This window comes from Embiotoca jacksoni, unplaced genomic scaffold, assembly GCF_022577435.1.
Source record: "Embiotoca jacksoni isolate LCO1_2020_lvr unplaced genomic scaffold, fEmbJac1.0.p SCAF_15, whole genome shotgun sequence".
Taxonomy (NCBI): Eukaryota; Metazoa; Chordata; class Actinopteri; family Embiotocidae; genus Embiotoca; species Embiotoca jacksoni.
In genome coordinates this window covers 12,668,776-12,682,422 of record NW_027185285.1, presented here as the reverse complement: position 1 = coordinate 12,682,422, position 13,647 = coordinate 12,668,776, and the positions used below count along the sequence as shown (strand labels likewise).

At 41.9% G+C, this 13,647-nt stretch overlaps 1 protein-coding gene across 2 annotated transcripts in view; it reads left to right on the top strand.

The window, feature by feature from the left end:
• The window catches only part of LOC138198344 (protein kinase C beta type-like), a 99,540-nt gene that overhangs the window by 60,072 nt on the left and 25,821 nt on the right, over positions 1–13,647 (top strand). For both annotated transcript variants that reach the window (XM_069149715.1, XM_069149714.1), the window contains exons 10-15: positions 8,280–8,453; positions 10,492–10,583; positions 11,597–11,659; positions 12,183–12,321; positions 13,026–13,106; positions 13,621–13,647. The exon at positions 13,621–13,647 is cut by the window's right edge and continues 81 nt beyond it. In XM_069149715.1, the coding sequence (XP_069005816.1) occupies positions 8,280–8,453; positions 10,492–10,583; positions 11,597–11,659; positions 12,183–12,321; positions 13,026–13,106; positions 13,621–13,647 (576 nt within the window). The remainder of the gene's footprint in view (positions 1–8,279; positions 8,454–10,491; positions 10,584–11,596; positions 11,660–12,182; positions 12,322–13,025; positions 13,107–13,620) is intronic.

The window sequence follows — 13,647 nt, the reverse complement described above, 5'->3', positions numbered from 1 at the left end:
AAGGGCGTGGTGTTCATGTGTGTGTGTGTCTTTCATTGTAAATGTGATCCAGGTGCACATGTATATTAGTGTATCGCTGTTTATCTTTGGAGAACTCATGATTATCAACTTGAAGACAAAAGCAAGTGATTCTAGCACCATTATTTACACACTGTACGTTCCTTGATACTTTACTTGGAGGATGAGATTGAATCTACCTGGCAGCAGATGGGATTGTGCATGATATAAACAAGGTGGCGGCATTTCAGGAAGTTCTTATATTATTTATGGTAAAAGAAGCTGATGTAATGGTTGCCAAACAACACAAGAAAAACGTACAGCTACTGAAGCAGAGAAATTCATTGGAATGATGCCAAATAGGCAGCAATTTCTATCCAAATATTGCTAACCTTAGCCACCGAAAGCCAGTGGTAGTTAAAAGATAATTTTATCTTATTTTATATTAACACACAAAAAATAGTTGGAGTGACATATTATTTAATTTTCTGTTAAAAGCTCGCAACCACTGTATAAGAATTAGCTGCTGCCATTACTTCACATCTTGATGTACTGCCCGCACCATTCATGTAGACGTGTTGCATTCATTTTGAAGCATGGACACACCCAATGCTCCCAAGAACATACTCATGATGTGTGGCAGCCATCATGAATGTGCAGAGACTTCTTTTTAATTGTGTGCGAGTAGTAAACACCCCGGGGAGCTTTTTATCTGACTGAGCATTGGAGCTCTATATCTACAGACAGAGCTCAGAGGAAAGGAAAGACAGACAGAAGGAGGAGATAGAGACAGAAAGAATTAAAGGAGATGAAGCACAGGTAGACAGAGATGGATGACGCGAAAGGAGGTGAAGAGGATGACGTGAGGAGTGGAAAGAGTGATGAAAAGAGAGGGAGACAGATGTGAGGCACGGTGACAAGGTTGACATGAATGAATCGAGGGAGAGGTAAAAACATCAGACTGAATGAAAAGCGGTAGAGCGAGAGGTGGGGTGGGGGTGGGGGGGTGGGGGGGGGACCTTGGAGAGGGAAGACTGGCGTGAATGAATGAAAATCAAGGCAAGAATCGGAGAGAAAGAAAGAAAGACGGGTAGAGCAGCAGGGAGGAGAGAGAGCGAAAGTGACAGGAAAAGCACGACAGAGAGAGAGAGAGAGACCATTGTCTGTGTATCAGATCTGTATGCCAGCTGCCTGTTTCCATGGTAACAGGCATTTAAAGCTACACTGATGCGTCATTGTGGACAGTCTGAGTTGAGGCTGGATCATTACTGGAATGCCCGACTCACACGTGCACGCACGCGTAAACACAGATTTCTGAAACATGCACAGACACGCAGATACACACATCACCTACACGCACACGCACACACACACACACACACACACACACACACACACACACACACACACACACACGCGCGCGCACACACACACGTCGTCCACGCATGGCTCATTTTGGCTTATACAATGCACATGCACACACTAGTGGGTTTTTGTGAATACTGGCGCAGAGCATTTATAAAGAGGAAGACACAGTTCGGAGACACACACACAACCACACGCAGCACCAAGTGCTCATGTGACGTGTGTCTTTTGAAAGGTTGGTGAGGGAGGCTGTTACCTTCAGAGCTGCTGTTACTGCCACTGTGTCTGACATCTGCATTACAATACTGCTGCTCACATTTCTCTGTGGATGTTCTTACAGTGTGACAATAACACACACACACACACACACACACACACACACACACACACACACACACACACACACACATCTCGTGGGCAGACACAGGCAAGGACATGCTTCATTTTGATCTGTATTGTCATTTCTCTATGCACACACGTCAGAGCGCAACAGGAGAGAGCAAGTGCAAAGACACGAACACAAGGAATGAATTTACATTCATTCGGTTGCTATTCATTCGGTTTTTCAACCACAGGATGGGAAATTTAGTGTGAAGTTTCAGCACCATGGACAGCACCCCTTAAAGCTTGACAATTGCTGTATGTTTGCTTTGCTTGGTTTGTTTGTTTTACTTTTTTTTTAAAAATCACTCTATTTTGGCATGAAAGTGACAGAAACATGATTTAGCGTGCTTTCACACCTAATCTCGTTTCAGTCTGGTGCGAACTGAACAGCTTGACCAAGAAAAGGAGGGTCTTGGTCTACATCCAAGCAGACTGCTATTTGTTTGTGGTGTGAAAGTAAAACAGACCAACACAAAGATTTTAGTGTGTGTGTGTTTCTAGTAAGAATTCAAAAGCTAAACTATAATTTAATGCTGCCTTTGATCCTTAACTGCCAATGAAGCAATTTTGAAACGAGTGATCTGTGCAGCGAGCAATGTATATTGTATAAATGGTAGCTATGGTAACCATATTATTTGCAGTATAGCGACCACCCCAGCTATCTCCTTCTAATCTTAGAGTATTTGTGACTGCTTGGCCAGCTGTTTGTTGCCAGGATTTGAAATGGGTTGTTTTTGAGCGGATGACGTCACAAAAACTGTCCAACCTGTCAGTTCATGTTTATAGCTCTTGCTTCCTAAAGCCTCAAGTCTTGTTACCTTATATATTGTAGTTTTCTTTGTCTAGTCCAACTGAAACAAACTAGTAGTGTAAGAGCAGCTTTATGCTATAAAACAAATCATGCAGTTCATGTACTACAGATGCAGTGCATCAAAATAAGTCATGCCAAATTTACACCTGTAGTGTAATACTCATCCAAAGTGTTCAAAGAAGACACTGCAACCTTCGAGCCTCTCATACAGAAGAACTGAATGATCACAGACTGATGTGGAAAGATAAAATTATAGTCATTTTTAAACCATATACATCAAAGTTGCTGCTCAGTGAATCTTCAGTACAGCACACTGTAACAATAACACTCCTCAGTCTTGATAACATCAAATCCAAGCAGCAACCAACCGTGACATCACATATTAGTTTGTGATGAACTGCCGTTTCGGCCGTCGCCATCTTACTATTTTAAAGCCAGAACTGACCATTTCTGGACGTGCTGGGGAGGAGCGGGTGGTTCTGATTGGGAACCCGAGGACACTCTGCCCACCTGCACACCTGACTGCACCACACCACAGGGCTGTCAATCAAATAGACGCTTCCCCTAACATTTCGCTTTCTGAGGCCTAATATCTAATTAATGATGGGATTATTTTCAGATGGACCACCACAAAACTAATAAGAAGGAGCAACTTAATAACTTGTTTAAAACATGTATTGACTTTTTTGAAACCAACCCCGAGTGGCCTTTAGCAGTACCGCACTCGGAAGCTGCGTCCACTTTTACCTAAAGTCTGTGATCACATCTCATTGTGATCTACTGTTTTTCATGTTCCTAAAACATGACATCTAATGTGGATCTGCAATAATACATTATAACATGGCCACAAAAATCTGTTAAAGCCTGCTCTCATTTAGGATTTTCTAAAACCCAGGAATTGTGCGCCTCAGTGGAAGCAATGGCTACATACACTTTGTATATAATATATGACAGTTTAGAATAATACACATAGCCCACTGTAATACAACATGCAGTGCAATTTCACGCAGTGCAGTAGAGTGTGGTGTCATTAATTTTGCCTGGATAAATTCACTCTGCAAGGTCAGCAGAGAAAACACTGTGGCATCATTTACGACACATGACAGCTTATATCCTCAGGATTGCTCTCTGGCAAATGACCCTGAACAACTTTCTTGGATAAAACGGTGACAGACACCACAGTTGATACTGTAGTGCACCAGCCAGTTTATGAGGGACAGTGTGACCACCTTGAATAAGATACTGAAGTGTCGTGTGGTCATAAACTGTAACTGGGAAGGTAAATGATCAGGTAAATACAATTACATGAAAAAGATAAAAGGTGCATTAAAAAACAGCTTGTGCTCGCCTTCCTAAGTTTGTCACCACAGATTGTAATGATGCCAAGAAGCTCCTGTTGTTGTTTTGTCTCCTCAGTCCTCGGAGGCATTTGATTTTTGATGAAACCTGCTGGTTTTATGGCTCCTTTCTCCTGCGCTGCTCTTGTCCTTGTCCTTGTGCTTATATAAAATGAACTTCGGACCAGATGGTGTCTTGCCTCTCTGTTTCAACTTTATAGAGTTTATATTTACATACAGTCATACCGCCACCATATGTGCGGAGTCTATGCGTACACACACAAACAGACACCCACGCTTACGTTTATGCCTGAGGTCGACAGAGGATGCCACCGGTGCAGGTCCAACTTCAATAGATGCTGAAAATTCTTAAACTCTGGCTGCTCTCATTGCAATTAACACTGTCACACATATACACACACACACATCTACATATATAGCCGTATCTCTTTGTCCATCTGTGCAGCGCTCCTCATAGAATCCCGAACTCAATAACCTCCCTCCATTATCATACCTGAATATTTATAAGACATAAACAGCAAAGTTGCTAAGTTTCTGATCTCATAGGGAAACAAAGGTCACTCTTATTGCTCTATTCTTGATGGATTTGGAGAGAGTGTGATATGTTTTCCATTTACATCATTAAGCTGACACTCATGATAACTTATGATGAGAGAGTCGCGAGCAGTTGTGCTTAATTCTCACATAGTTGTGGTACACACTGCTTGTCAGCTGACTGTGGAGACAAAGCTCGTAGTATTTCTAAGATCTAGACTATCTTGCAGGAAAATGGTATATTAAACACATCGGCAGATCAATCAAACTCACTTTAACATAAGCAGTTCAGCAGCTGCAAGATTTTCAGGCCACTAGGTTCACCCTGTGTTTTATGCAAATCAACATCAGATGTGATATAAAAGGTTTAAATACACAATACAGTAGAATGGAAGTTACTTTGTTGAGGTTCTAAGACTCAATTAGCCTCGTGGGAACTACAAACGCTTCATGGTAGCCTTGTAATGGAAAGCACAGACATTTTTCTTCCACACTCTTCTTGCCTGTTCACTGCCTGGTTAATGTTGTGCTATGTCTTAGCACCTTACAGTACACACCACTGTCTATTTAAGGAATCATTCCACATTTTTGGATGTACTTAATTCAATTCAGTTTTATTTCAATTGTAAAATCACCTTGGGACCTCGTCTCAAAACACTTTACAATCACACAACACACAGCAAGGAAACAAAATCACAAAAAATGTATTAAAAACATCAATGTATTTTTTTTTTTTTTTTAAGTATTGCAGCATGACTAAGGCATTGTTCAGGGTCACCCGAGCCAGCCCTAACTGCATAAGCTTTATCAGAAAGGAAGGTTTTAAGTTTAATCTTGAAGCTAGTGAGTATGTCTGCCCCCCGAACCCAAACTGGGAGCTGGTTCCTTCAGAGGGGCCTGAAGCTGAAGGCTCGGCGTCTCACTCTACTTTTGGAAATGAGGAACAACAAGCAAGACAGCGTTCTGAGAGTGAAGTGCTCTGTTATACTTACATGTACACTTAGCTAAGAAAAGAAAACAGAACATGACTCTGTTCCAATTATTGTACTTCCTGTAGTACACTCACACATAGTGCTCCTACATGTCAGCACTGTTGCTTGTGTAGTACTTGAATTGTACATAGTGGTGTTGTTTTTAATCACACAGCCGTTCTGAAATAATCGTAGGATTTGAATGCATTGCCTGCTAACATATCTGCTGACTTCAATTATTTTATCCAGAAATGAATGTGTTTTAATGTCCTCTGTTTAACAGACACAATAAACACACTGATGGCTTCTGTCCAATGTGTTGGTACTTAGTGAAAAATAAGCACTTTAGTTCAGTGTTCTGCTCCTTCAGACATCGCACTTTCAACAGTTACTGGATAGTTGCTCATATTCCCTCGTACAGATTTTTGTCCAGACAGTTGAACTTCACTGAACTTTTTGTTCTGGTCACAAGTCTGCTTCAACTTTTATGAGATGACCTGCAAGCTGAGACTTGACCCACATCTGGCCCGCTATTTGCAGCAGCAGCCGGATCCTTCAGGAAAGAGGATATGAGGACAGGAGAACAGAAAGGAAGAGCAAAGTATAGGGAGGAGATCAAATTGAAAAACAAGAGGCAGAGGATTGCAGGACACGGTAGGCAAGAGCGTCGAAGACGAGACAGAAATATTTACTCTCTTTTTTTTCCAGAGTCTGCAGAAGCATGAGGCTGACCTTGGCTGCAAGACATTCCCACTGCAGAAGACACACAACCACACACACATAGCAATGCAGAGGCAGTCATCTCGTAGTCTCAGCAGCCACAGATTATAACTGTGAAACCTATAAAATAAAAAATGTAAGGTGTGTGTGTGTGTGTGTGTGTGTGTGCGTGTGTGTGTGTGCGCACGCACACATGTGCATCTCATGATTACTCGGAGATGTGCCCCCAGACTTTACAATTAAAATAAATATGAATCTGAATCACTTGACAGCTGCGCATCTCTTTCTCAGTCACTCCTTCTGTCCTTCTGTCACCTTCTGCCCTTCTCGAACCTTCATCAACTTTTCTTCCACTTTTTTAATCCCTCTCTTTTCACCCATCCACCTTCTTTTATCTCCACCCGCCCCCAAACTGTCTGCCCTAGATTCTGAAAAGGAAAAGTGAAATAATCCCTTCTTTCTCCTCTGTGTCCTTCCTAATGTTCATGAAGGACAAAGAAAGACAAACAGCGTGAAAATCTTAAATAATCTTGGGGACAGTGTCAGAAAACTGTCATCAAAATCGTCTCCCCTAAAATGAAAATTGTTATAACACCAGTTAAGTTTTCCATTTTCTCGCAGCACACATTCTATACATTTAATAGGGATGCAGATTTAACACACAACATCCTGGGTAATTTGGGAATAGAATGGGTTTTTGATTTTAGACTGACAAAAGAAGCATTTCCAACTATCTAAAAGTGATTTTGTAAGTTGTAATGACAGCTGCAGCCAAAACATTCAGCTCTGAAAACTTTGTCTCATGTGGATTTTATTTTCAGCTGACTCAGGAAAAAATTTGTTAAAAAGGCATCTTAAATATGCGTGATATTATATTGAAATCCATGCGGGATTCAATCAGCTCACCTGCTTTTTCAAGCAGTTATGTTTTTGACAAACAACACCAAAGGGAACGCTTCTGGAGTGTTCCCAAAATCCAATAAAGACTTAATGTAATCTGTAGCCCCATGAATTTATGAAACATCAGTTGGATAAGTATGTGCTCGTTTGCCTTGGAGGTTTCTGCTGAAGGTAGTGTGCTCCTCAGCCTGACAACATCAAGACTAGATAATCTCATTGTTTAATCAATTCCTTGCACGTTTAAAATGGTTTTGCTTTACAAAGCTCGAAAATATATTCACACTTCAAAATCTCAAGTAAGACTCTTACATGCTGAGTTTCATTCTAACTACAGTCTCGTGTGTATCACTTCAGAATGAGGAGAAATCCACAACTTGTCACACTTTTTGTGTCTGCTTCTGGAGCTAAGCTATGATTGGACAATCTTCATCTGAGGCGTTTGAGTGACTGGTCTGTCCTGACTGTGGCTTTTTCTACGACCAGTGTGAACAAACCAACCTCTTGGAATAAAGCACGAAATGGCACGAAATATCCACAACACTGCGAGCTCTATTTTTGTAAAGAAAGCGAGCGCTATGGCCAAAGCCTGCATTCTCTGTTGCTGCGTTTCCAAAATGAAGGTAGCACATGGATACAGGATGATGCAAGTTGATGACATTTCTGCTTGCATTTTTCGTATTGACATTTTAGTGATAGAATTCACCAGATATTTATCTCACAAAGTGCCTCTACCAAAAATGTATTAAAATGACTTGCAGTCCCACTTTGATGGCTTCTATTACCCCCCTTCTTTCTGTCTTTCCTCTCTTATTCTTTTCATTTCCCTTTGTTTCCTCTTCTCCAGTGACATTTTGAAAAGTGATGAATCAGTTTTGTCCTCTCTCTCTTTATTTCTACCTTGACAGTCTCACCCAAAACAGTCAGAGAAGCTTTCCTTTATCCCTCCACTCCTTTATCCCCGTCCTTTACACTACCACCCCTGTCTCCCCAGGTTTCCCCACCTCAACAATCTCTTTCCTTTCTCCACTGCACCCTTCTTTTCTCTGTAAAACCATGACAGGAGCCGTGTGTCAAAGATTTTGAATATTGATGAATTTATCTTCAGTGCATTTCACATCTGTCCTCTCTCTCTCTCTCTCTCTCTCTCTCTCTCTCTCTCTCTCTCTCTCTCTCTCTCTCTCTCTCTCTTTTCTCTCTCTCTCTCTCTCTCTCTCTCTCTCTCCTCTACTACTTCTCTAGGTAATGCTGGCTGAGCGTAAAGCGACGGAGGATCTGTACGCCATAAAGATCCTGAAGAAGGACGTTGTGATCCAGGACGATGACGTCGAGTGCACCATGGTGGAGAAGAGAGTCTTAGCTTTGGCTGGAAAGCCCCCATTCTTAACACAGCTGCATTCCACCTTCCAGACGATGGTGGGTGGGCTCACATATTCTCACAGCAGTTGTATAATATTGAGCAAAAAAAAAAAAACGTTTTTTCATATCCTGCAATTAACAGCAGCCTTATTTGTAAGCTGTTTCCCCCTGTCACTACCAAAGCATCTTCATTAGTTCATGTTAAGTTCGGTTCTGGTCCATTTAAATCAAAGGAGATCTCTTTGACACTGTTCAACAAAAAAACCCTCTTACGTCAAAGAGATAAAAATTAATTATCAACCTGAAATACAACATACTAGCCTGGCCCCACCCACCTATTGCTCAAAGCATTCAGGTTTTGATTATCATCTGGAAAGCCTGTTCAAGGTTTGGTTAGACTCTCTGAAGGGCGGACAAATCAGTGAGCAGTACGGGTGGCTGAGAGCAATGAGTTATTATGAAATGTAGTTCCAACAATGGTGACAGAGCTACATGAAGCGATACCAACAGCTGTAGCAATATTGAAGTCATTCTGCAAAGGTCATTTACCGACATGGCGTTGCACTCTGCTCACATTGGGGGAGGGTCCCTGCACTTTACAACTCGGTGAGTTTCGGTGCACAACATACGTCATATGGTGGTCAATGCTAATTGATCAAAAGCTGCTCCAGTCGCTTCTAAATTAACCCGAAGTCTACGCCCATCAGGAGGCAACGACTGGAAACATTCCTCAATGGAGCGTAGCCAGACCCCATCTAGTCCTAACAATACAGTCTGTCTGTATTAACGCTCACCTTAAATCTACAACATGACTACAAGAAACCTTTAAAGGGGTTATTCACTCCACGTCGATCCCGTGAGTAATGTCATGTATTTCACTACATGTCTTTGTTTTATTAACTGTCGGTTCAAACTATGGGGTTCTGTTGAATGAGAAAATGTGTGGGTTGGTCACACACACGTCCGCTAACACCCAGTGATCAGAAACTAAACAAAGAAAGCTGAAGTGACTCCCTCCGTCGGCCTCTGCGTGTTATCAGAAGCGAGCCACAGTGCAGCGTCCTGCTGAAGGGCACAGCGGCACTGCAGCTGAGCTCTGTGGTCTTAACAGCAGCCACCCGCCTGCTGTCAGCGGCTCACAGCTGGAATACACAGGCTGGATTCATATTTGATTCATGCTTGTCATCTAACATATAATCCATATTACTCTGAAGATGACTCAACAGAGGAGTAAATATAGCTCGCTGGTTTCATATGTAACAGTGACTTCATGTCATTTACATTCACATGCCACATAAACACATCTGTATGTGTTTTCATTGATTGATGAGGTGGTGTGAATCAATTTGAGATTGTGGTTTACGACTAGACAAATAAAGCTGACCTGATCTACACACACGCACAAACACACAGCAGAAGCGAGTGTGTTAATCCTCCCCGGCTCTAATTCTCTGTCCAGAGGAAGGCTTTTGTACATGCAGTTATTGCACACAGGCAATTATAACAGTCATGTCTGTACACATACATACACGTATATGGTGTACAGACATATTTCAATCACACGTGCACTCACAGACACACACGGAGCACATTATTGCACGCAAACAACTGGTCATCAGATTTATCAGGCAGTGCAGGCCCTAACACACACAACTCTACATCTTCTCCAAAACACACACACACACACACACACACATACACACACACACACACACACACAAAATCCCTTCACATTTTCCCACATACTACTGTACCTTATTGGCAATTTCTCCAGATAATGGAGGACAATAGGTTCTTAAATTGATGTCACTGTGTTCCCTCAGTTGAAGACAGATTGGACACAGCGACGACAACCCAGTCATTTTTTTTTTTTTTTCTCGGTGCCCTCTACCTCCTTCTTTCTTTCTTTTATCTCTCCACTTTCACTTCCTCTGTCTCTTATTTCTGTATCTCTCCTCTGATCTCTGAATAATCCCTCCCCCTCCTTTAGTATTTTTCTCACAATTGTCAAATTTCTCAGTGACCTCTCCTCTGCTTCTATGAACATGCACTTTGTGACCTTCCTGTCTCTCTCTGCCCTTCTGTCTCCCCGTAGGACCGTTTGTATTTTGTCATGGAGTACATAAATGGCGGAGATCTCATGTATCAGATACAGCAGGTCGGCAAGTTCAAGGAGCCCCATGCTGTGTGAGTACAAACACACACACACACACACACACACACACACACACACACACCTTTGTTATACTACACATTTCTCAGCTCCATGGAAAATAGGTGTTTCACAGTTTAGTAATACTTTTTAATCATAGCAAAGAAGCCATCAGTAATTTGACCGGCTCAGGTGATGGATAAGCAACGCTTGAAGAGCCTCAGGGTGAAATATGTTGTTTGGCCCCGATGCACGTTGCTGCTCTGAAGAACTTCAAAGAAATGAAAGTAATCCAGCGGCTCCTGAGACTTTTCAGTGTGTGGTACAATACCTCCAAAACTGCAGAGTATAATTAAGGTGGCTGGCGAGATCACTGGTGTCAACCCGAACCGGCGGGCTGACATATTTGACAAGCAGGCTGTCGGGGAAAGCGAGAGCCGTGGCGGAGTTAGCCCTTCATCTACTTTATAGGGAATTAGAGTTTCTTCCCTCTGGCAGAAGGTTTAGACTGCTGAAGGGCAAGTCGAACCGGGTGAGGATCTCTTTTATCTAAGGCCATCAACTTATTCTACTTTATTTCATTTATTTATTGGACAATAGTCTGGATATTCTGCTCCGTGGATGATGATGTGGCCTTGAACTTTGGCTCGGTGTCATGTCTGATTGTATTATTATATTTCAGTGACGTCCCCCTTGTCGTCATCCTGATCACAGAAGAAAACAAACATCTAACAGGCTGTAAACAGGCTCTGCATATTCTGCACTCGTCACCATACCTTCAAAATGCCTCTTGACGTCGCTTACGTGCACTTTACAAACAGACACTGATTGTGCATGCCCACGCAAACATGGCTGACTGCGAGGCCGGTCTGTCCACGACTTCTCCTGTTGATCTTATCAGCTGCTCTCTGGCCTTGAATAGACAGCACTGACCTTTACACACACACACACACACACACACACACAAATTATCCCTCTGTTTTCTCTCTGTCCTTTCTCTCAGCCTCTTTCTAATTGCTGCTGTTGTTTCTGTTTTGTGTGTGTTTAGGTTCTACGCTGCTGAGATAGCCATTGGTCTGTTTTTCCTACATCTAAAGGGCATCATCTACCGGTAACGTTCGCACCACAACATGCCAAATACATGACAATAACAACAAACCAAGTAGAGCCAAGATCAGACTCAGAAGCAGAGTGTCTCCTCCTTTAGTTATAGTGATATCCATTGCCCCAAACATACATAAGTACAACTGTACTAACAAAAATCCAATTTATTATGACTCCACCAACACCAGCTGTCTATCATTATTTATTCTCTTCCGCTCTCCCATTACACAATCAAATCCTGCCACTGAGATAGCTGTGATATAATAATCCAAATTAATGAGTCATTGCAATCTCCCAAACACACTTTTAAACTTTGTATGATAAAAAGAAATGACCAAAAAAATACAATTAACTGCTTTTCTGCTGTTTTTATTCAAGCCAAGAATTCTAATTGCTAATCAGAGTCGTACATATGTGTGATCTTGATTAGTGTAACTGTAGCTGTGCCACAGTCAAACTCCCACTGACAGAAAACTGCATGGGGCGTTAAACAAGTGTTGTTCCCCTTTAACACTGTCACCCTCCTGCAGAGACCTGAAGCTGGACAACGTAATGCTGGACTGCGAGGGACACATTAAGATTGCAGACTTTGGCATGTGTAAAGAAAATATGAACGATGGAATCACCACCAAGACCTTCTGTGGGACACCAGATTACATTGCTCCTGAGGTACAGTGTGTGTGTGTGTGTGTGTGTGTGTGTGTGTGTGTGTGTGTGTGTGTGTGTGTGTGTGTGTGTGTGTGTGTGTGTGTGTGTGTGTGTGTGTGTGTGTGTGCGTGTGTGAGAGAGTGGTGGTTGGTTTAAGTTGTGTTTGTGTTCTCATTGTTGTCATGCAGCACTGATGCAGCTGCCTTACAGTGTCCTTAAAGTAATCAATGCTGTACAAACACTCCCTTTTCCCTAAAGCAAAACTTTTCCTTATATTGTAACACATCATATGTGGAAGTGAATTAGAATTTTTTTTATGTGACTATTTCTTGGCCAGTAGCAAGAAATTCCTAAAGTCTTCACATCCAACACAAGAAGATGAAAAAGCATCGTTTCCAAAATAACCTCCACATTAAAGTGTTGTGGTCATTGTCTGATCCGTGTGATGACGTTGATTTTTTTTCTTTCTGTTTTGAATCAATAATACTAATATTAAAATGTATTAAACAATCCCTTGCTATGTGTACTGACACCACATCAATTATCTTGCTAATTCTGTCATAACTAAAACTACTTCTCCCACTGGTATTTGTAGCTACAGTAGATGAAGTGAACTCAGTGTGTCTCAACATTATTCTAAATCAGTTGGATCACATTTAACCTACATTTAAGTTTTCAATCACAATTTCAGCCCAGTTACAATAATCTGCTTGCTTTTATTTCAGATTATAGCCTACCAACCTTACGGAAAATCTGTGGACTGGTGGGCCTTTGGAGTGTTGCTCTATGAGATGTTGGCAGGACAGGTTGGTCCGTCCGTCCGTCCGTGTGTGTGTGTGTGTGTGTGTGTGTGTGTGTGTGTGTGTGTGTGTGTGTGTGTGTGTGTGTGTGTGTGTGTGTGTGTGTGTGTGTGTTTTTGTTCCTGTGGCAGTGTGTGACTGTGTGTTGGTTTTACCCTCTGAAACAGCATGACTGTGTGTGTCCGGCTCCTCTCTCAGCAGCATTTGTATTCACCGCTGAATGTGAACAAAAACAAACACTCCCGATCGTAGCCTTTAAAATGTGACATTGTGTAACAAAAGGTTAGCTATTAAATTATATCCCATAATGAGTTTTTCTCTCATGGCATTAATCACTGTTAAGAATAGATGTGACATTTTCAAATCCTGGATATCTCACTTGGAGTGGATATTGTGAAAAGGACTGCAGTATTTTGATTGTAAGGACTTCAGACCAAAAAACAGCCTTTAATGATTCAATTTAAATATCCTCTGTTTGTCCCGTGCTGCCCTCTGCTTCTCCTCCCTCATCTCTCTCCAGCCTCCATTTGATGGTGAGGATGAGGAC